At 36.0% G+C, this 25,000-nt stretch overlaps 2 protein-coding genes across 2 annotated transcripts in view; one reads left to right on the plus strand and one right to left on the minus strand.

Annotated features, from left to right (window-relative positions):
* The window catches only part of LOC137614745 (uncharacterized), a 112,403-nt gene that overhangs the window by 78,559 nt on the left and 8,844 nt on the right, over positions 1-25,000 (minus strand). The window lies entirely within an intron of this gene.
* LOC137615411 (uncharacterized) lies at positions 10,635-16,764 on the plus strand. Its single transcript, XM_068345281.1, has 6 exons — positions 10,635-10,778; positions 13,193-13,274; positions 14,033-14,077; positions 14,414-14,956; positions 15,319-15,387; positions 15,903-16,764. Exons 2-6 carry the CDS (start codon positions 13,193-13,195, stop codon positions 16,385-16,387), a joined length of 1,224 nt encoding a protein of 407 aa, XP_068201382.1. The 5' UTR covers positions 10,635-10,778; the 3' UTR covers positions 16,388-16,764.

The raw sequence follows: 25,000 nt of genomic DNA on the forward strand, positions 1-25,000 counted from the left end.
TCCTATTTCGCCTTTCTCTCGCTACACGAATAGCAAGATATTGCTCTCTCTCTCTCTCTCTCTCCTCTCTCCTCTCTCTCTCTCTCTCTCTCTCTCTCTCTCTCTCTCTCTCTCTCCTGCCTTATCCGTCTCTTTCTCTCTCCCTCACTCTCATATTTCATCTTTCTCTAGCTACATGAATAGCAAGATTTCTCTCTCTCTCTCTCTCTCTCTCTCTCTCTCTCTCTCTCTCTCTTCTCTCTCTCTCTCTCTCCTCACTCACTCTACTGTTTTATCCATCTTTCTCTCTCCCTTACTCTCCTATTTCGCCTTTCTCTCGCTACAACGAATAGCAAGATATTGCTCTCTCTCTCTCTCTCTCTCTCTCCTCTCTCTCTCTCTCTCTCTCTCTCTCCTCTCTCTCTCTCTCTCTCTCTCCTGCCTTATCCGTCTCTTTCTCTCTCCCTCACTCTCATATTTCATCTTTCTCTAGCTACATGAATAGCAAGATCTCTCTCTCTCTCTCCTGCCTTATCCATCTCTTTCTTTCTCCCTCACTCTCATATTTCGTCTTTCGCTACATGAATATTAAAATCTCTCTCTCTCTCTCTCTCTCTCTCTCTCTCTCTCTCTCTCTCATATTTCCCCTTTCTCTCTCGCTACATGAATCACAGTATCCCTTAACGCACAAATTCTCCTCTCTCTCTCTCTCTCTCTCTCTCTCCTCTCTCTCTCTCTCTCTCTCTCTCTCTCTCTCTCTCTCTCTCTACGAACAAAAACTAGACCCGTCGTTAATTTGGTCTTCCAGCAAATTGGTCCTAAATCAAATACGGCTCAACTTTTTGCAATTATAATTTTTGTGGGAGGAGCTTAATTGCTTGTGTTGGCAGCATCGTTTGGAAAACAATTACCCCCATTTTTAAGTTGCTAAATCGCTCTAACTCTTTATTGTTTGATAATTTACTTCCATTTATTTAATATTAATTTTTCTTTCTACCACATAAGTTCACAGTGCTAATAACATAAAGAATTCTTCCAAGTATATGATTTTGATTTCAAATCATAATGATATGAAAACTATGAAGGAAAATCCCATTCTTTAAAGATGAGGACGAATAAACTAATTTTATCGTATTTTTTTTTTCTAATACAATATAAGCCAAAGATATAAGGGTAATAATAAATTTCTTAACTGTCTCTTACATAACTCATTAACCTTATAGAGATGCCCACACTTGTCCGTTCAGCTATCATGAGATACATAAACTTATCATACAATACTATGAATTATGTAAATGGATCCCTGGAGATTGCTAAAGAAACAGGGGAAGGAGGAGAAGACGATGGGTTGACGAACTAAGAAAACTTTCTGGTATAAAATGGCATTGCAAGAGTATAAGCAGAAGGGAGTGGAAGACATGACTGAGGCCTCAGACGTGTCCTTCCACTCTCGTCTGTTTATGGTATTTCTATGACAGTCTATACCCGCAAAATTTTATTAGCTCGTAAATCCATCGTCTTCTCTAGCTTTCCCTATTTATTTTCCAATTTCTGCGGACACATTCTTTTAGTCCAAATGTCCATCTATTATCTGCCATTCTCATTATATATATGCCCTGCCCATTTCCATATCTTTTTCTTACATGTTCGAATATCCTCTCCTTTAGTTTGCTCTCGTGAACATACATATGAAGAAATTCTTAAAGGAAAATGGGAAATTCTTTTCACGATTGCTTCTTCCCGGCCAGAATTCGAATGTGTGCTTCGGTATCAAAACAACACTTCTACCCGAAGGACAGGGAGAGACAGAGTACAGTAGTTATAGGTCTTGCCACTGAGCGTGACCGGGAACATATATATATATATATATATATATATATATATATATATATATATATATATATATATATATATATATATATATATATATATATCACACTTGCTCTTTAATATATAGGGGAGATGTGTGTGTATGTGTTTTAGTGTGTATAGATAGACAAATAATCATAGACAATAAAAGATCACGGAAGCTTTAATGATTTATCCACCCATAGAGCAGGGGCAAAGACCGGAATATATAGGAACTGCTACCCTCTGCCGCGTCTGAAGCGTGGCATAAAACGGCGCTCGCCAGAGGGCTTGATATGACGCGTGTAATCTTATTGTGGTCCTGAAGAGGCCATTGGCATGGTAAATACCAAGAAAATCTCATTTGGAAAGGAAATTGGAGGATGTAGGTTAGCGATATCAATTACATCTCAAGTGGTATTGTTTCAGAGGTTCCATACATGGGGGGGGGGGGTTGTGGAGGGGTATTCAAGTGGTATTGGGATTCTCCAAGTGAGGTTTATTTGGGGGTTTTAAGGGCTTACTGGGAGTTCTCATCCTAGAGTTTTTTCCGAGGGCGTTTTTAACTTACATTCATCTTCCCGAGGTTCTATGGATGTTATCAATTTAATCGTGGCTTATCTTCATGATGATGTTTTTTTTTTTTTTTTTTTTTTTTTTTTTTTTTTTTTTTTTTTTTTTTTTTTTTTTTTGCGTAATGCGTATGTGCTATGAGTGCGCGTTCGAAAATCGTTTTATTTTTTCTATTTTTACAATGGATGTACTTATTATAGTACAATTTCAACGTATCCTAACTCAAAGTCATTCAATATTTATATCGATAAACAAACGGATAGAGATAAAATCCGAAATTTAGAAGCACTTCAGCATAAGATTGGGTAATTTCAGAGCAACAGAAAGTAATTTGTAAGAGAGAGAGAGAGAGAGAGAGAGAGAGAGAGAGAGAGAGAGAGAGAGAGAGAGAGAGAGAGAGAGAGAGAGAATTATTCTACTTCGACTAGGTGAAACGTTATGTCGAGACCATATTTTTAACAATTCACAAGCTGATGCCATATTATCATTAAAATAATAATAATAATAATAATAATAATAATAATAATAATAATAATAATAATAATAATACTATTATTGTTATTATTATTACTATAGTCCATTTCTTTCAGCGATGCATATTTGCACCGACTCGCAGCGGTGCCCTTTTAGCTCGGAAAAGTTTCCGGATCGCTGATTGGTTGGACAAGATAATTCTAACCAATCAGCGATCAGGAAACTTTTCCGAGCTAAAAGGGCACCGCTGCGAGTCGGTGCAAATATGCATCGCTAAAATAAATGGACTATAGCTAAGCTACAACCCTAGTTGGGAAAGCAGGATGCTATAAGCCCAGAGGCTCCAAAAGGTAAAAATAGTCTAGTGAGGAAAGGAAATAAAGAAATAAATAAACTATATGAGAAGTAATGAACAATTAAAATAAAATATTGTAAAAAACAGTAACAACATTAAAACGTCTTTTATATATAAACTAAGTAGAGAGACTTGTGTCAGCGTATTCAACGTAAAAACATTTGCTGCAAGTTTGAACTTTTGATCTACCGATTCAACTACCCGATTAGGAAGATCATTCCACAACTTGGTCACAGCTGGAATAAAACTTCTAGAATACATATGACCGATGCCATATGTTTAACTGATGTAGATATTAGTTTAAATACCATAGGGTTGTGGTGGCCGATATGGTAACTCCCCTGATTGGGGAATGGTTTCTTTGGTCGCTGCAACCTCACCATCCTTGTGAGCTAAGGGTGGGGGTTTAAGGGGAGCTTATAGGCCCATCAGCTGAGTCATCGGCAGCCGGTCCATCAGCTGAGTCATCGGCAACCATTGCCTGCCCCTCCTCGGTCCTAGCTTGGATGGAGAGGGGGGCTTGGGAGCTGATCATATGTATATATGGTCAGTCTCTAGGGCATTGTCCTTCTTGATAGGGCAATGCCACTGTCCCTTACCTCTGCCATTCATGAGCGGCCTTTAAACCTTCAAATAGTCAAACAAGCAGGACGATAATAAAGTCAACGGAAACCAGAGCTGAAACCTTAGTCTCCAAAATGCCGACACGACAATTTGATTCTCTCTGGTAATGGAAGTGATTTGCTCGTATGAGGGATTGCAGATGAAACACAATATCAAGCTGCGGCAGGAGGGCCGCAGTCAACGCTGTGATGCGGCTCTTTCGTCTCTGCAACGGCAGGTCAAAGGAATCATTACAACCCTCGTTAAGGCCTCGATGCCAACCTTAGAGCGCGTTCCGTTCCGTCGGCTCGGGGGTGAGCTACTTGGTGCCTTTGTAGATTTCCGTTGGTCGAGGATATAGTTTTGTGGCGGCTTTATAGTAATGGTATATTCTCGTAACTGCTAAATAATGACTTTATAGTAATGGTATATTCTCGTAACTGCTAAAGAATGACTTTATAGTAATGGTATATTCTCGTAACTGCTAAATAATGACTTCATAGTAATGGTATATTCTCGTAACTGCTAAATAATGACTTTATAGTAATGGTATATTCTCGTAACTGCTAAATAAGGACTTTATAGTAATGGTATATTCTCGTAACTGCTAAATAAGGACTTTATAGTAATGGTATATTCTCGTAACTGCTAAATAAGGTCTTTATAGTAATGGTATATTCTCGTAACTGCTAAATAAGGACTTTATAGTAATGGTATATTCTCGTAACTGCTAAATAATGACTTCATAGTAATGGTATATTCTCGTAACTGCTAAATAAGGACTTTATAGTAATGGTATATTCTCGTAACTGCTAAATAATGACTTCATAGTAATGGTATATTCTCGTAACTGCTAAATAAGGACTTTATAGTAATGGTATATTCTCGTAACTGCTAAATGACTTTATAGTAATGGTATATTCTCGTAACTGCTAAATAATGACTTTATAGTAATGGTATATTCTCGTAACTACTAAATGACTTTATAGTAATGGTATATCCTCGTAACTTCTAAATAATGACTTTATAGTATTTGGCCTATGTGCCTAAAACACCAGGATATTTCCGAATTGTTTATTGATTTTGCTGCTGTCCAAGCAATTGTTAAATATGTGATGAACAAAACAGCAGTTTAAATAACATTTTAGGAGCTCCATTTTAACGATTGTTAGACACGTGAAAAGCCAATGGAAAAAGAGATAAGAATAAGATTCAAAATGAGACTTCCAAAAGGAAGAATCATATTTAGCGGGCGCATTTTAATGGCGAGTCAACATCGTAGCTTTGAGAAAAACTAATTTATCTCAAAACGTAAGTTATTGGCATTCTTGCATAGATATCATTTTTGCCTATTAAGCCACTTTCTACATTTTGGTGTCGTTTTGTAAGTTTCAGATAGCTTAATAATTATGGATATTTTTACCGGTTTTATATAGAATATTTTGTAGTTCAATTTCTTTTAATTTCTACTATTTTGTGAGTTTTTTTAATTTTCAATAGTAAAATTTAGCAATCTATCTTCTGACAAAAAAAAAAAAAAAATTTACATTTAATTCAAAATCACTTTCAAGTAAAATTTTGAATATTTTTTTTTAAAGGCCTCCCCATTAAAATATATAATTTCAAAAATTACTTTCCAGTGAAACTTTGAAATTAATTGTTTTATTCCAAAAATCCCCTCTCGAAAAATCACTTTCCAGTAAAATTCTGAAACAAATTACTTAATTTTCAAAGCCCCACACCTCAAAAAATATGTAATTCCAAAATTACTCTCCAGTAAAACTTTGAAATGAATTGCTATAGACTATTTCCAAAATCCCCTCTCAAAAAATCACTTTCCAGTAAAATTTTGAAACAAATTACTTAATTTCAAAGCCCAACACCTCAAAAAATATGTAATTTCAAAATTACTCTCCAGTAAAACTTTGAAATGAATTGCTATAGGCTATTTCCAAAAATACCCTCTCAAAAAATCACTTTCCAGTAAAATTCTGAAACAAATTACTTAATTTTGAAAGCCCCACACCTCAAAATATGTAATTTCAAAATTACTCACCAGTAAAACTTTGAAATGAATTGCTATAGGCTATTTTCAAAAATCCCCTCTCATAATGAAACTGTAATTTGAAGATTTATTCCTTTTTAAGCCGCCGGAAAAAAAAAAAAAAAAACACCCAGATGCAGCAGCTCATCTCTGGCCGTTGAGAATGATTTACGGAACAACAGCGCCGCCCAATTTTGTTTGGACCCTTTCTTTCCTTCAATGGCATAGAATGAAGGAGATGGGATAGGTAAGGGGGGGGGAGGTTCTCCCGCAAACCATCTCCGTATATCTTTGCTGACTGACGGGAGAATAAAAGACAAGAGCAACTACTGTGTTCTATTCCGGTTTTCGTCTGCTTCTCTCTCTCTCTCTCTCTCTCTCTCTCTCTCGTTGGCCCTTGTTAAACACGTAAGGGACCTACTGTGTTCTCTTTCCGGTTTTCGTCTGCTTCTCTCTCTCTCTCTCTCTCTCTCTCTCTCTCTCTCAGGCCCTTGTTAAACACGCAAGGAACCTACTGTTCTCTCTCTCTCTCTCTCTCTCTCTCTCTCTCTCTCTCTCTAATCCCACATACATCCTGCTTTAAATGATGGAAATTACCAATAGATGAGATGGGATGATAAAAATGGAAGAGGATTTCTATACAGTACTATACAACAGTGATATAAGACATAAATATTCTAATAAAAATTATGCCATATAATTTACATCCTGATTTAAATGATGAAAATTATCAACAGATGAGATGGGGGGATAAAAATGGAAGAGGATTTCTATACAATTCTATACAATTGTGATACAAGAAATAACTTTTCCAATAAAAATAATGAAACTCAGGAGTGGTACCAAAGGTAACAGTAGAAGTAAAGACAGCTTTAAAAGACACGAAAAGAGGTAGAACAGCAAAAGATGGCCTAACCATTGATTTAATAATAGGTGGAGGAGATTATAGTTAAAACTCGCTGAAATTTACACAAAATGTCTGCAAGATTGCTTTATATACCCACAGCTTGGAAAAATCTTTATTATACTAATTCACAAAAAAAATGAGACAAAAAACATGAAAAATTACCGCCAAATGAGTTTATCAGTAATATACATAAATAATTTACAAAGACCATATTAGGCCGAATAAAGGGACAGCTAGACTTTAATCACACAAGAGAGCAGGCAGGGCAGGCTTTAAATGCGGGTATTCAACAACTGACCATATCCATGATATTAACCAGCTAATGGAAAAATCAACAGAGTAGAACAAACTACTATGTATGGTACTTATAGCCTATGAGAAACTTGATTTTGTCAAAACTTCAGCAGTAACGAAAGCCCTTCAAAGACAAGGAAGAGATGAGTATTTGAAGATATCTATAGGGGAAGTACAACAATCCTAAAGCTAATTAAAAATAGTGATAAAGTTCTAATTGAGAAAAGAGTTGGACAGGGAGACCCCATCTCTCCTAAATTACTTGCTGGATGCCTAGAAGATTTAAAAAATTTAGATTGGAAAAATTTTAGGAAATAACATTAATGGGGGATACCTTAACAACTTAAGATTTGCAGATGACATAGTTCTGTTTAGTGAATCATGGGAGAGACTACAAAAGATGGTAGAATATTTGAATAGAGAAAGCAGAAATGTAGGATTGAAAACTCTTATGAGTAAAACTACAATAATGTTCATTGAAAATGAAGTGACAACAAATAAGTGTTATGGACAAACCTCTCATCATCATCTCCTCCTACACCTATAGACGCAAAGGGCCTCGGTTAGATTTCACCAATCGAAGGACGAACCTCTAGAAATTGTTAATGAATATACGTACTTAGGACAGACAGTGAATGTTTCCCTAGGACGTGAGACCGAAATTAAAAGAAGGATAAGCATGGGATTAAAAGCTTTTGGTAAACAACATTAGATTATGAAAATTAAAATGTTACTTTCTCTAAAAATAAGTATTTAATCAAATGGTCCTACCAGTATTAACTTAAGCACAAGAAACTTGTGATTCTTGATAAAGCCTTAGAACATAAGGTAGTTACACCTCAAAGAACTATGGAAAGAATACAGATGGGAATAACACTAAAAGACAGAAAATGAGCAACATGGATACGAGTAATAAACTAAAGCAGAGAATATTCTAACAACACGTAAAAAAAAAAAATGGACACAGGCAGAACATATAATGAGAAGGACAGATAATAGATGCACATTAAGAATAACAGAATGGCTACATAGAGATTGCAAAAGAAGTAGGGGAAGTAAGAGAAGACGATCGAGTGACGAACCAAGATAGTTTGCGGGTGTGGACTAGCATAGAAAGACCAAAAACAGATGCGACTGGAAGGACACATCTGAGGCCTTTGTCCTGCAGTGGACTACTTACGGCTGATGATGATATATATATATAGTATATATATATATATATGTATATATATACATATATGTGTGTATGTGTATGTGTCTCTATGTGTATGTAAATAAATATACAGTAGACTGTAGAAAGCTACCGGCACTAAACTTATATTCCCATCTGTCTTGTATAGGTTCTGATCACACTTAGAAAATTATACCACGTCAATATGACTTATATAGTCCGTCTATACCTATTTCTCCTCATAGAAAATACAGCTCAGCCAGATTTTCTAATGTATGATCCCAAAACTTAGCAAGAAAAACACAGTAGGTTATCTTTCTTATTCCTTCACTTCGTAATATATTTCTTTTAGAATTTGGAAAATGTATTGCTACTGTATGATGATAAATATCAGATATAAAAGCCACTCGAAATTTATGAGGGAAACTTCAGAAGCTTTCCATTAATGAGGGTGTGTGTAGTGGAGTGGGTGGGGCAACATGAAGTTCTGCTTCTCTCTCTCTCTCTCTCCTCTCTCTCTCTCTCTCTCTCTCTCTCTCTCTCTCTCTCTCTCTCTCTCTCTCTCTCTCTCTCTCTCTCTCTCTACGTAATGATCTGTTTAGGGACATTTAATTCTAATAGTCAGGCATTCTCCATCATGAGGCTCATACTTCATATTACTCTAGAAGTTTTATTCCACCTGGGACCAAGTTGTGGAATGATCTTCCTAATCGGGTAGATGAATCAGTAGAACTTCATAAGTTCAAACTTGCAGCAAATGTTTTCATGTTGAACAGCCTGACATAAGTCCTTTTATAGTATATATATCAAATATATGTTTTAATGCTGTTTATGTTTTTAAAATATTTTATTTTAATTGTTCATTACTTCTTATATCGTTTATTTCCTTATTTCATTTCCTCATTAAACTATTTTTCGCTGTTGAAGGCCTTGGGCTTATAGCACCCTGCTTTTCCAACTAGGGTTGTAGCTCAATTAATAATAATAATAATAATAATAATAATAATAATAATAATATTGCCCCAGTGTGTCTCTAGAGGTGCATTAATATTCACTAATCAACTAAGGATTTACATCTTCCTGATATCCATTTACTCTTGTAATATCACTAATGTTAATATTTACTCTCTTCCTCCTATTCATGCAAATATTTTTTATTTTTTTCCTTTAGTCTCTGCAGTTTCTCTCCACTATCCCTAATTGGTATTGTATCATCTGTGAAAATCACCCATAACATACTCTATTTATGAAAAATCTTCTTATTATAGCAGATTTTGCAGAAATATCTACTAAGTTTTTTCCTAATTTTAGCCTGAGTTTATCTATAAAGATCTTAAACAGCTACAGGCACTAAACACAGCTTTATGTTAGACTCTTTCTAACAGTGGAAGCACAGAATGCAGCACACAGCATAAAAAGGACACTATAGAAATTTTTTTTTAGTGAGGCAGATTTGCACCGACTCGCAGGGATGCCCTTTTAGCTCGGAAACGTTTCCTGATAGCTGATTGGTCGGAAGTATTCGGACAAAAATAATTTCGACCTATCAGCTATTAGGAAACTTTTTCGAGCTAAAAGGTCACCCTCGCGTGTCGGTGCAAATCTACCTCACTAAAAAAATTTATTATAGAATAATTATTATTTTGAACGAAATTCTGATATCATTAAATACAAAAGGAAGGCGCAACTAACAAGACCCTAATAATTTCTTTTACATAAGAAAGGGGTGAAATGTACATAATTTCTTGGAGAAAAATTATTTTACATGTTGTAATTGCATAAATATGTAGGCTACTCTCGAGCGTCTATCCGAGTTATCGAAATCGTTTATCTAATCGATAAAAATCGAAAATCAAATCATTTGAGACTTATAAAGAAAAAGCTAATATTACATAGTCTATGAAAATAACCTCAACTGTAAAATATTTCCATAAAATTTGAATGACTAAAGTTCAACTTTCCCCTGTTTATTTCAAAACTCAGATGGTTTTCTTACAATGGTAATACAAACGTCTGTAAATAAGCTGACCATATAGAGTAGTTAACATTTTATCTGTCTTTTCTCTTCAGAAAAACACTAATTTTAAAACAAAAATTTCTTCAGATTCTCAAAGTAAGAAAGAAGTGTGGCAGCTTTCAAGAAAAACCTGAAGACTTATCTCTTTGGAAAGTGTTATAAAAGTGATCTGAAAACTATTAAGCCCTGAATACAAATGCTAGCGAATAACTGAAAAGATACAGAGCAAAATATAAACTGGAAAGAAATTATTTTCACACATCAAGGCCCGCCAGAACAGACTCTTAGTGTCTGATGGAGGGCGAGAAATAAACCCCTAAAAGTAAAAGTAAGTACTACAACTACTACTACAACAACAGTGAACGTTTCCAGTATTTTAAAGTCCTTGATTTTCTCCATAGTGGATAAACAACTATTTCAGCTGTCAAAGCTCAACTGACTGCAAGTGACACCCTGTGAGATTACCCTGTGCTGTAAACTACTTAGTGTATAGATCAAAAACATTTCGAAGTGGTATGTATTTATTAATTGTAATTGAATTTGTAGTATTTAGTATATAATTTAGATTGTATTCCTTAATAACCTATATAATAAGTGAAACCTTTTTTTATTACTATTATAGTTGGGCGTGTTCTATTTTCGACTGGTAATACCAAAGGAGTTCTTAAGTGTCCAGAAATCTTGACATATTAAAATCAAATTCAAAATCCAATCGTGACAGCGTAACTTTCTCCAATTCACGTGTGTCTGGGCTTGTGTAAAACTCTCCAACTAGACCAATAGGTCATAACCCAAAATGCATTCCCTACATTTGGCCTGGAGTACAAAGATACCGTTGTTTGAAAAATTCATAATCTTTCGATTTATGCCTTTCACTATAAGATTTTACGTAATTACATTTACTAGTTCGCCATAACGTTTGTTAAAGTTATGAAATGGGCTATTTTCCTTAATGATCATTGATAGGCTGCTATTCACATAAAAAAATGTTTTACTATTTAATGCACCCGTTCGGATACGTGACATTAAAGTTTTGAATATTATTTTTTAAATATAAACTTGCATTTATAGAAGAAATCGCATTTTAAATATAAAGTATGAATCTGCCAACCATTGCGCTGAGGGTTCTACAAAAGTTGCTGTATAATTGCTGAAGTGTTTGAATGACATCTGGTGTAGATCCAGACTGTGGAACATACTGCACTTTAGTATATTGGAATAGAAAAGGGGCAAAAAATTGAATAAGTGTTTTCCGGTGGACTTTACTGCTCACGGTAATAATATACGGATTAGTGTCACAAGGAATAAATAGGGTTACATGAAATACAGCAATCATTGGATTTTAAAATCTCATCTTTAGGGGTATATTCTCTCTGAACTTGAAAAGCTTGTCGCCTGTTTTATTATAAATTTGGTTACGTGATGTTTGTACTTGGAATTAGTTTAATTTTCTACGCAAATTTAAAAAGTATTTCGGTTATCAACATGGGTAATGTTAAGAACTAAAGTTAAAACCTCTTTAGGGATTTATATAAGATTCGTTCTTGTAACATTTAGCAGCTTTTAAAATATTGCAGACTTACGCAACGACAGTAGAATTCTCGAGTTAAAAAAAAATTCGTAGCCCTTATCTATTAGGAAACTGAAAAGCTTATGGTACTAGTTTTGCTTTTTATAACTACAGATGATTCAATAATATGGGAAAAGCTCTATTTTTATAAGGTTATAATGTTTGAAAATCTTTCTCTTTTCGGAAATGTGATTTTTAGTTGTCAGGCGACTAAAATCTTGAGGAAAAAAATTTCCAATCTGCTGTTATAAACATTAAATCTCTTAATCTTAAATAACATTAACAGAACCTTGAATTATTGCATTAGGGAGGAGAGAGGGCTTGGGTGCTCACAGTATATAGCATATATATGGTCAGTCACTAGGGCATTGTCCTGCTTGGTAGGGCAATGTTACTGTCCTTTGCCTCTGCCATTCATGAGTGAACTTTCAACCTTTAAATTGGCTTTCGTCTATCGAAACTTCTAATGACCTTTTGTAAAGTGCCAAACCTTTAAGAAGATAACGAAAGTTTCGAAATGGAAACATTACAACTAAAATGTCAAGGATAGAAAAAAACATTATATTAAAAGTAAATATTTTGAGTCGGGGTAACTTCATTTTTCCTTGAAGCCATATTCGAGTGGGCTTATAAGCTATCATTAACCTTTGCAACGAAATGCATTAGATAACGGGATGGGTAAGCACTGTTACCTTTTATGTATCTATGCCCAGAAATTACAAAACTTTGAAGTCTTTTTAGCAATTAGTAAAACTGTAAAGCTGACGCTGGCTAATTATATCATATTTGGGAAGCATTTAAAAGCTTCATATTGTTCAGAGTTGGAAAAGGAATGTTAACCTTTTATCGGTGTGGTATGGATTTGAAGGTTCCGATCTCACTGCAAAACAAATTGACAAATTAAAAGCATTGCACGTCTTTGAATCTTACCACGCTCTAATTATGTTATGGCCCGGATAAAATATGTATTATTAAACTATTACCATTAACATTACTTGCTATTACTATTATCATTACTATATCATTACCCTAGTTGGAAAAGCCGGATGCCATAAGCCCAAGGGTTCTAACAGGGAAAATAGCCCTGTGAGGAAAGGAAATAAGGAAATAAACTACAAGGGAAGTAATTAACAATTAAATAAAACTAACAAGAAAATAAAACTTTAAAAAAACGAGAGGAAAACAAATAAGACCAAGTTAGGACCCACCCAAAGTAAAATTTCAAATATAAACAAATTGCTAATCTTTTTTTCTTTGTTTTTAACTTTGGTCAAACAACTATGGGCATTACTTTTACCGGTTACACACACTTCTTATCGTAAAGCAGGTTTTTACCAGTTAACAATTTTTTTTGTAGATGGAAGGAGGCATCTTCAGACTCTGCTCGAGCTTTATTCTGCTGTGTCTGTGTACGTATGCGAATTGCCTCGACAGTGAAGGTAAGGTAGACTCATTCACAATGTTTGTATTTTTGGTAGCAGTAATAGGTTAAAATTCTAAGGTAAATCGTACGAAAAATCAGTCTTATGACCGCAAATTAAAGATGCTTGTTTGAGATCCAGAAAAACCAGACCAAATTTTCACTAATCAGTGGGATTGGTTGTATTCTATACTAGCCTTTAAGAACCTGTCAGGAGATAAACATTGTGAGAACAGACCTTTAGTGGGTAGATGCATAAAGACTCAAATTTGTCCGGAAGTTTGGCAATAAAATAGAATCCTATAAAGCCTAACATTAAATTTTGCAAGCAGAGATCTATAGGGTAGAAATTTCAAGGCATGTGACTATACAGTGGTTTGAGTTTAAAATCTTGAATGCGCTGAAAAGTCAGTTCTAAATCCAATATCCTAATCTGTTATTTTGGGAGAGCTTTAGAAATGGGATTGTCAAAGCGTGGTAAATCTGGAAGGTAAAATGACATAAATCTTATTATAATAAAATAAACAGAATTTTTTTCCCAAGTTGCAAGTAGAATAACCATTTGCCCTTTATGGTCATGAATTTATTGAAGCCCAAAGCATTATGTAGTTTGACCTTTAAATGCTACAATGACTTTTAACCTTTGATGTCTAATGGACTTTGGAAATGGGATTTTTATAGAAATAGGATTTTTATAAATATACTAGAACTTTAAAAATCCAAGCTTCTTAGTCTTAGGGAAGTTTATATTTATTAATGAAATTTCCATTTCCACAGGGTTTACTGCACTGAGAGAACTGCAGCAACAGAGGATCATTGAACGTAAGTGTGACATTTACTGAAAGGCAATGAAAACTTTAAATGTTATGAAAAAGTCTTAAATTTTTACAAAAAAAAAAAAAAAATTATAGTATTCATAAGATATTGACCAAGATTATCTATATGGACGCTAACCGAAGGCTAGATTTTATTGAGGTAACTTGTGCACATTTCTATTTGCTGAAACTATGAATTGTGTGAACAGTACAATTTTTTTCCCTAGAATTTGTTAGGCTTATTAATACTTAGTGACAGTGGAAGGTTGACAGTGGGAGGTTGTCAAATGTAGAGTTTTAAAAAGCACAATTTGTATTAACGTCGTCTGTTTAACCTTTGCAGCTTTGTGCAACTGCAGCGGGAGGCTGATCCCCAAAGTGAAGGGCGTGTATGATGTTCTTTGGGTATTATCTACCATCGTTGAACAGGCCCAAACGAAGGCAGCCGTTAATGTTGAGCAAAGTCACAAAAACACCATGAAAGACGACTTGCCGGAGACCGGCAGGTCAAGGATGCCTTTCGGCCAAGCTTTCTTCCTGGATAAAATGCATCAGATGATGCCATCTATCGAGCAAGTTCAGAACACCATCACACGGCTGAGACAAAATCTGCCTGGAGATATTTCGTTCGATTCCGAAGCGGAGCGGAGGAGTGCCGAAAGCTTTATGCAGAGCATGGCGGAGGACTGTCCTTACCATTCCACGTCCGACCTCTACAGGAACCTAACGGAGGAAGTGACTGACGCCGCGCATTTCATGGCTGACGTAGAAATGGATAGCGGTCTGGCGGAGGACAATTTACTTGGCATCCGCATGATGGTGGTGGAGATGAACAATAGAACTGAAAATTTCGGCAGATTGCTCAAGAATCTTGAAAGCCTGCCATGTAAGTTATAAAACCGGTTCTTAAGGCAGTTAGTGTAAATAGAACGTACCCATATGGCTTATCTACACCATGCATAAAATTCTTATAAGTATAAATTGCCATAGTGAAGATGAGCTTATGGCTTTGTGGATTAACTGGGGGGGGGGGGGAAGGTATCCTTTTAAATTCCAATTTGTAGTTTAGCTATTTCAAAACTTGCACAGACTTGTTAGATTAAGCTGTTATGTTTTTGGAGTCTGATAACTAGTGTAATATAAACTTTCTAGGGTAATGTCGTGATTTGAAACTGCAAATGCTGCTCTTGTACTTGTGCAATATATTTCCAGATGTTGAATTGAGAAATTCTTTTAAATTATTTATAGGTCCCAAGCCTGCAGTAGAGGAAACTGAAGATAAGAAAACAGAAGTAAGATCATTTGGGGAAGAGCAACGTAAGTATAAATACAGAGAAAAAAAAGCAAAGCTAAAGTAATTACTTTATATTGGGTCTTAATTCATTTTACCTACTCTGCAGTTACAATTGACATTCAATTGATTCATTTAAAATATTTTTTGGAATTTCCACAACTAGAGAAAATTAGTTTTCTGTAATGTGAACTAAATACAGATAATAACCGGTGCAGGATGAATAGTCTTTTGTTATTAAAGGAAGGACCGAAATATGAACCCCTTGAGTTTTGCAATGATTTGAAATTTGTAAAATCATAGTAATTCATAAAAATTTATTGTATTTATCAATTTACCCATGCCTGTAGAGTTCCAATGGGGGAATGCCACAATCCCCCTCCCCCAAAGTAAGAGTAACAGTTCAGAGAGGTTAGACATAAACATTGAAGAAATCTTGAACAGTTGAGTGTTGCTTTATTGAACTTTTCTTTTATGCATGAATGTCAAACCTTTCTAGATTGTCTATCGATTTCTAGTTAAAATTTCTTTACTTCTACAGTTGATTGTTCATGTGTGGAGACACTGATTCCACAAGCCCAGGACCTAACAGATCTGCTAAGCTGGGTGCTGCACGTTCTAAAAGAAACTCAGGCGCATGCCCTTTTGACCATCTCTCAAAGTCCCTCAGGAAGAGCTGCCCCTGGAAGTGAGGAATACAACAGACAAGAAAGTTTCAATCGAACCTTCCTTGGTGTGGACTTCTATGCAAGTTTTTTCGAAGAACCAGATACCCCAACAAATCTTTTGAGTCGAAGTGCCCTAAGTGGTTATGGAGAAGGTTGTCCTTTATCAGAGCTGCTCGAGTACAAGGAAAAGCTAGAGGTGAAAATGACAGATGCTCTGCATTACAAAGAAGACGTCAAGGGGGATGCAGTCATTGCCAAGCATATATTGAACATGGTTAATGATAGCGTTGATGAGCTTTCTGCGAAACTTAAGGAATACGAGGATTTTACGAAGGCCTTGAAAAACCGGAACTGTTAGTCATCCGCATGATTGCATTACATTGGGACAAAGTAGAGCAGAATGATAGTTTAGTTGAACTTTTGGTTACCTTGATTTAATTTCTTTTTACTATATAGTTTGGATTAAATTTTTAAATTAAAATACCTTGATTAATAGTAGTCCTAAGAAAGATAATTGTCTACTTTCCCATATTGGCCCAATAATTCATTTACTACAATGCAAGGAACTATATTAGACAAAAATAGCTCGACTGAGCAAGGTTTGCTTTGGTATAAACAGAACATGGCTGTACAGGAATGAACATTGGCCAGCAAAATTTGTGCAATTTATGCTTTAATTTCCTTGAAAGCTTTGTATTCAAACGCGTAATAAATATCTGAAATAAGTTGTAACAATGTTTTTTTTTTTCCCAATAGATAACTTCTAGAAAATAATCCAGACCTTTCTTTTGTCCAGTGTTGAGATGTAAGCTGCTATGAAAGTTCCAGCACCTTTCCTACAAAATTATACTGACCTAAAATTACAACAAATTATCAATGCATGAACTTTGGACATGTCCAGATGAAATTTTATATGGCAAACAGCTTGGACACCTAGACTAGTAGTCTGAAAAAAATCTAAAAATGCTACCCTTCATAGTTAACATGATAGCCATATACACTCATTTTCCCTAAACTACTTTGGTATATATGGGAAATATGTACAATACATTACAGATAATCTGAATTATCAGATTATATTAGTTTGCGCTAGTATAAAGCTATTGAAATTCTCTTAATACACTTACTAATTGCCTAAATTTGGCAATGAAGAGTGCCAATGATTACCTCCTGGCAATTATTAGTAGAAAGGAGGGAGTGGGCCCACTTCCTCTAAATATGAAGCTATAGATTAACTGGAATTGGGGATAAGGTTAGGATATAAAATATAGTACAAGTGTGCACACAACTGGGCATTTCCCGTTGGGTAAACATTGTTACTAGAATACTCCGGAAAGTAGCATTGAACGCAAGTGTTGAAAGTGAGGCCATGAAATAAATTATATCGCTGTCGTGTTAAGCCAAAGCAGAGGGGAAAATGTATGGCAGGCAAGCACTGTTAAGGGTGCATCGACATAGTTAAAGGTAAAAGTGTTTGGACGTTAGCCGAGCAATAACAACTCGCCACTGTGGTGCCGAACAACAGCAGTGCCCTCTCAAGTAAACAGCTTAAACTCAAGGTCCCGGGCTGGGATCAATATACTCAAGATCTATATGGTATATCTGAACCGTGAATATACTGCCATGTGAATGCTAAGCGAACACATTACCACCATACTAGGCAGTTTCTGATAAATACCGTTACCACCATTTATAAATAATTTGTTGACCAAAGCCTAAACAATCGGCCATATGTCATACTATAAACATGTTACTTTTGGAATCTTGTGCCTTCGCATGCTTCGTTCCTTGCTCGAACTACGAACACTCGAAACCTGATAAGAGGGCGTTTGCCCGTGGTGTTCTCGCTCCTGACGTCGTCGGTGCTCATTGCTTCTTCCCACAACATTCTCGTAACAATGTTTGCCCATCAGGTAATACCCAGGCGTGTGGTTGCACCCTAAGATTTCCTTGTCGCCTACCACGTATTCATGGGTTTCTATAATAGAAATTGGATGAAATAACAGACAGGGAACTCTAAGTTCATCTCATGCACAATCTGACCCAATCAAAGGATGATACTGCAGTTCTTAATAGCTTCTAATGCAGATCATAATCTTAACAACCACTGATATGGAAAACTTAGTCCAAAGCAACAAGTACGGATATCAAATTCTGCAGAAAATATTCTTTTCCAAGCAGTTAGGCTGTTTATACCGTTTAAATGTAGATCTAAACCCACGAAACTACTATTATGGCTTTAAAACCTTCATATCTAAGTAAGCCATGTTTCTATGCGCCATTTTATGCTCTTCAGAATTTTTATCTTTATTACTATCATTCTTTTAAATGAATACCATTAACACACACAATGGCTAAACACTTCGCAAACTGATCAACCAACTGACTTTTCTTTTTTAGCCTAGCACATCTTGAATGGTAAAATCGCAACACTGAATTTATCTAATTTCTTGACTTGGGGAAGTCCTGTTAAATATGAGACTATCGGGTGTCTAGAGGCACGAGGATTAAAAAACTAGTTATACATTACACGGAAATTTAATCATCTAGTGTCACTATAGTTACATATTTTTCTTTTAACCAGTATCAATTTTTACTGTTACTAATAACCTTTCCTATATAATGTCCTCATTTTTTCCTCCAACTTTAGCTCTCGTTAACCAGGCTATTTGGCCTTCTAAATTCTAAAAACATTTTCGACTTGTCACTTTTACCTTTGTTTTTCCTCTTACTCTTGTCTTCAATAACATTTCTCCTTCAGTTCATGTCTTCATTATTTCCCCTCTGTACCCTTCCCACTCATTCTCTTGCCTATTCCCGAGCTTTTAGATTCCTAAATACCGTTCTTTTCTCTTCTACTCCTTTCGAAGATTACGTACCTCCTCCATAACAACTTGCCTTCCAATGTTTCTCCTATTCTCTCTAGTTTCTACCTTCCTCTTTCTCTCATTTTTAACTCTTGCAACATTTTTTTTCAGTTTAGATTTTCTTCTCCTTTCTCCAGATTTTTCAAATCTCTCTCTCTCTCTCTCTCTCTCTCTCTCTCTCTCTCTCTCTCTCTCTCTCTCCATATTTTTTCTTTTCTTTTTCTCACCTCTATATCTATTTCCTCTCGCCCACCTATCTTAAAGAGGCCATTTGTAATCATCGTTTTTGATTGAGTGTCGTTAACATTTCCAATTCCAGGGCAATCCTGGCATCTCCTGGATGTCCTCAATCGCCCAAACTCTTGGAGAAGATTCAAGAATCTCTCTCTCTCTCTCTCTCTCTCTCTCTCTCTCTCTCTCTCTCTCTCTCTCTCTCTCTCTCTCTCTCTCTCTCTCGTGCAAAGCTAAACAGAAATTTTTATGGAATAGTTTTACAATAATAATAATCGATTAAATGGTTAAAACAGGTAAAAAATCACACTATGCAAATTTATATCTAATATTTTACAATAATAATATTGAATTAATCAAAACAGGTAAAAAATCACACTATTCTCCTACAAACCTAAACATGAATTTATATGCAAATGAATACGGAAGCAATTCGCACACCATGCATAGTATTACAAACACTACAGTATATGCAACGTATACAACTTTACTATAGGTCACGAATAATTTCGTAGGTGGCAATTCAACTTGGGATTAATCAATTTTAGGGACTTTTATATAAATCTTAGGGACTTTTATAACAATAGAAAGGCAAAGGGAAAAGTGCTCACTGGTTCCAAATGTTGGTGTTAATAAAAGCATTTACATAAGGAATGAGAAATTATATAAAACAGTATAAAAATTAAACAAATCAAAGGTTGAGAGAACAGAGATAAGAACGCCAAGGTGGATTATGGGAATATCACTGCTTGAAAGATTGGAAAATTATGAAATAAGAAGAATGGCAGGCGTAGTAAAGAGTGGAGGCGATAAGTGTCACGACTGAGATGGTATGGGCATGTTTAAAGGCTTAAAGAATGGCAGAGGTAAGGGGCAGTGACATTGCCCTATCGAGTAGGACAATGCCCTGGAGATTGACCATATATACATATGACCAGCGCCTAAGCACCCTCTCCACCCAAGCTAGGACCAAGGAGGGCCAGGCAATGGCTGCTGATGACTCAGCACATAGACCTATATGCTCCCCCAAACCACCGCATCCTTAGTTCACAAGGATGGTGAGGTTGCAGCGACCAAAGAAACTAACGAGTTTGAGCGGGACTCGAACCCCAGTCTGGCGTTCACCAGTCAGGGACGTTACCACATCGGACACCAAAACCCTTAATAGGGTAAATAGTAAGGTGTTATTACTTGTCATTCATTAAACTTTACACTTGTACGAATAAATATACTCTACAAAACGCAAAAAGTTCATGCATGAAAGTCCATTGGCAAAACCATATGGCTTTGCATATCCCTCCATACAAATGTACAATATAAAGTAAATTTTAAAAGAACCCTTATTATACACACAATCACATTTGCTGACATTAAAGGTGGACAATAACAATAAACAAAAGAACAAATCTCAAAAATAGCTGGAGAACAACACTAAAAAAAAGCACAACTCTCAAAAATAGCTGGAGAACAACACTAAACAAAAGCACAACTCTTAAAAATAGCTGGACAACAACACTAAACAAAAGCACAAATCTCAAAAATAGCTGGACAACAACACTAAACAAAAGCACAAATCTCAAAAATAGCTGGACAACAACACTAAACAAAAGCACAAATCTCAAAAATAGCTGGACAACAACACTAAACAAAAGCACAAATCTCAAAAATAGCTGGACAACAACACTAAACAAAAGCACAAATCTCAAAAATAGCTGGACAACAACACTAACCAAAAGCACAAATCTCAAAAATAGCTGGAGAACAACACTAAACAAAAGCACCTCTCAAACATTTCCTGCGTGAATGTTGACAAGTACAGTATATAAACATTCGTCGATCATGTGAAAACAAGCAGATGTATGTAGTTCCATTTCCTCTTGGAAAAGGAACCCTCTTTCCGGCAATCATCGACCCACAAGATCTTTTATTTATATTGGTAATTCCATCCTCGATACAAACCCTCATAAAAAGTGATGTAGAGCATTTAACTCCATGGGGGTGGAAAAAAGACAGAAATATGTTCTTTTGCAATTGGTGCCATTTTTTGGGCGACAACGTTCATTGTTACTCGTGTTTAAAGATTTAAAGGCCGTTCATGAATGGCAGAGGCAAGGGACAGTCACATTGCCCTAGCAAGCAGGAAAACGTCCTAGAGACTGACCATATATCATATGATCAGCGCCCAAGCCCCCTCTCCACCAAAGCTAGGACCAGGGAGGGCCAGGCAATGGCTGCTGATGACTCAGCACATAGACCTATAGGCTCTCCCAAACCCTCCTTCCTTAGATCACAAGGATGGTAGGGTTGCAGACACTAAAGGAACTAATGAGTATGAGCGGGACTCGAAAACCCCGTCTGGCAATCACCAGGCAGAGACGTTACCAACCAGGCCACAACAACCCTAAGTTCGCTCCCCCATTTGATAGTCCCATCTGACGATATGACAAGTGGGATTTTATAAACCTTTTCGCTACCAGTGGTGATTTCAACAAAAGTTCTGATGTAGAAAAATCTTTCAAGACCACACAAATCCTAGCTTGGTGATATTTATTGGAAAGCTCTCAACAACTCCAATAAATATAAATTTGCTATGGTTTGGGTGATTTTAAAAGATGCTTTCCTTTTTCAAATTTTGAAAGAGTTAAGATAAGCAAAGAACGACTAGCCATTTTCAGTGCAGTTATATGCCACGTTTCAGATTGCATGCAATTGAATATACTCGTGTTACGATGTGTGCATTCACTTTTAAATAGGTCGTTTTAATGTTGTTACTGTTCTTAAAGTATTTTATATTGTTCACTACTACTCTTGTAGTTTATTTACTTATTTCCTTTCCTCGCGGAGCTATTTTCCCTGTTGGAGCCCTTGGGCTTATAGCATCCTGGTTTTCCAACCAGGGTTGTGGCTTAGCAAGTAATAATAATAATAATAATAATAATAATAATAATAATAATAATAATAATAATAATAATAATAATAATAATAATGTGGTTTGTTCGTACAGTATTTTAAAACCCCTCCAATAAAATCAACATTAGCGTTTTTCTGCCTTTTTTGGCATGTCGTAGCTGGAATTGGTATAACTTTAACCGAAGGAATCAACAAATTGAGAAGAATCTAGAGAAATATTCAAGTTTGCGTATTGCCTAAAACGACAATTTTAATCTTGCATATGATCCTTTGATAAAACTGATCTTGCGGTTTTTTATGATAAAATCTAAATCCTATAAATAATGCTGTAAATATATTTAAAGAGATATTTGCGAACGTTTATCGATAAGAATAAACAAGATCTTTTCGATTTTAGTATGTATACATACATATACATGCACACACGTAGAGCACACACATACAAGCATGAACATTTACGAAAATAAGAGTACGTACATTTACACGAGCACATATATATATATATATATATATATATATATATATATATATATATATATATATATATATATATATATATATATATAAAAGTAATTAGTTATCTATATGTACTCATATCCATACCTACGCAAAGAATTGCATATATTAATATAAAACCAACAATCAGTAGCGTAGGAAGAGGACCCATTCCTCGACCATAAGAAACGCAATACGCCGGTGGACCGATAGACTTAAAATGCAAATAGGTGTTTCCTTTCGAATTCTGATTCTAAAGAGCAAACACAATTTTCCCTTCAAGTCTTTCCTTCTACGATATCAGTCTCTACCTCTTCCTCTCAAACAGGAACGAAACAACAGCAGCAGAAGACGGGGACAGAAGTAAACAATCTCCCAGGGAAGAATAAGTAAACATTATCACAGGGAAGATTAAGTAGATATTCTGCAAAGGAAGATTAAGCAAAATTTTTCTAGGGAAGATTAAGTAAACATTCTCCCGGGGAGATTAGGTAAACATTACCCCCTGGTAAGTTTAAGTAAACATTCGCCCTGAGAAGATTAAGTAAACATTATCCCAGGGAAGATTGAGTAAGCATTCTCCAAGGGAGGATTAAGAAAACATTCTCCCAGGGAAGATTAAGAAAACATTCTCCCCGAGAAAATTAAGTAAACATTCTACAAAGGGGAGACTAAGTAAACATTCTCCTGGGAAGATTAAGTAAACATTCTCCCAGGAAGGATTAAGAATACATTCTCCTAGGGAAAATTAAGTAAACACACTCCCAGGGAGGGTTAAGAAAATATTCTCCCTGGAAGATTAAGTAAACATTCTCCCTGAGAATATTAAGTAAACATTCTCTCAGGGGAGATTAAGTAAACATTCTCACAGGGAAGATTAAGTAAACAGTCTCTCACGAGGAGCTTAAGTAAACATTTTCCCAGGGGTGATTAAGTACACATTCTCCAGGGGAAGATCAAGCACACATTCTTCCAATGCAGATTACGTAAACAATCCCCTAGGGAAGATTAAGTAAATATTTCCCCAGGGAAGATTAAGTAAACATTCCCCCAGGGAAGATTAAGTAAACATTCCCCCAGGGAAGATTAAGGAAACATTCCCCCAGGGAAGATTAAGGAAACATTCCCCCAGGGAAGATTAAGTAAACATTCCCCCAGGGAAGATTAAGTAAACAGTCTCTCACGAGGAGCTTAAGTAAACATTTTCCACGGGGTGATTAAGTACACATTCTCCAGGGGAAGATCAAGCACGCATTCTTCCAGGGCAGATTACGTAAACATTCCCCCAGGGAAGATTAAGTAAACATTCCCCCAGAGAAGATTAAGTAAACATTCTCAGAGGGAAGATTAAGTAAACATTCTCAGAGGGAAGATTAAGTAAACAGTCTCTCACGAGGAGCTTAAGTAAACATTTTCCCAGGGGTGATTAAGTACACATTCTCCAGGGGAAGATCAAGAAAACATTCTTCCAGGGGAGATTACGTAAACATTCCCCCAGTGATGAATAAGTAAACATTTCCCCAGGGAAGATTAAGTAAACATTCTCTCAGGGGAGATTAAGTAAACATTCTCAGAGGGAAGATTAAGTAAACAGTCTCTCACGAGGAGCTTAAGTAAACAGTCTCTCACGAGGAGCTTAAGTAAACATTTTCCCAGGGGTGATTAAGTACACATTCTCCAGGGGAAGATCAAGCAAACATTCTTCCAGGGGAGATTACGTAAACATTCCCCCAGGAAAGATCAAGTTAACATTCTCAAGGGGAAGATTAAGTAAACATTTTCCCCGGGGTGATTAAGTACACATTCTCCAGGGGAAGATCAAACACACATTCTTCCAGGGAAGATTACGTAAACATTCCCCCAGGGAAGATTAAGTAAACATTCCCCCAGGGAAAATTAAGTAAACATTCTTCAAGGGAAGATCTCCCTCCTGGCAGCTGTGTGATAATCCTTATTCTGTCTTGGCTCCGAGTCCCCTATACCCTGGCCAAAAGGACTAAGTTCCGGAAGCTATTCCTTTAAGAAAAAAAAAGAAAGAATAGAAGGAGGAAAAGCAGAAATGGAGGTGGAGGAAAATGGATAGGAGAAGAAGGAGGAGGAGAATTTGTAAGGAAATGGTGGTATAAAGGGCTGAATCCTCTTTTATACCTTTCCTGGAGTTAAAGACTCTGAGATGAACTCTCTTTGTCATACCTTTAGACTCTATGCAGAGAGAGAGAGAGAGAGAGAGAGAGAGAGAGAGAGAGAGAGAGAGAGAGAGAGAGATTTCACATATTTTGACAAGAGTGATCAGACGAATTGAGAAATAGGTCAGTGAGGAGATTCTGGCGATAAGCAATAAAATTGGATAGGTTTTACTTTGGTGTTCTACTTTTTTTTTTGCCCTGAAGGTAACCTACAAAGAGTGAATCTCTCTTAAAATGAAAATCACACCAAATTATCCTCTTTCCCGTTTTTTCTCAGGATGA

This window comes from Palaemon carinicauda, chromosome 21 (assembly GCF_036898095.1).
Source record: "Palaemon carinicauda isolate YSFRI2023 chromosome 21, ASM3689809v2, whole genome shotgun sequence".
Classification (NCBI taxonomy): domain Eukaryota; kingdom Metazoa; phylum Arthropoda; class Malacostraca; order Decapoda; family Palaemonidae; genus Palaemon; species Palaemon carinicauda.

Coding starts and splice junctions, on each gene's coding strand:
- LOC137615411 (XM_068345281.1), top strand. CDS start 13,193: ATGGAAGGAGGCATCTTCAGACTCTGCTCGAGCTTTATTCTGCTGTGT. Junction 14,957..15,318: donor GAATCTTGAAAGCCTGCCAT/GTAAGTTATAAA, acceptor AATTATTTATAG/GTCCCAAGCCTGCAGTAGAG. Junction 15,388..15,902: donor ATCATTTGGGGAAGAGCAAC/GTAAGTATAAAT, acceptor TTACTTCTACAG/TTGATTGTTCATGTGTGGAG.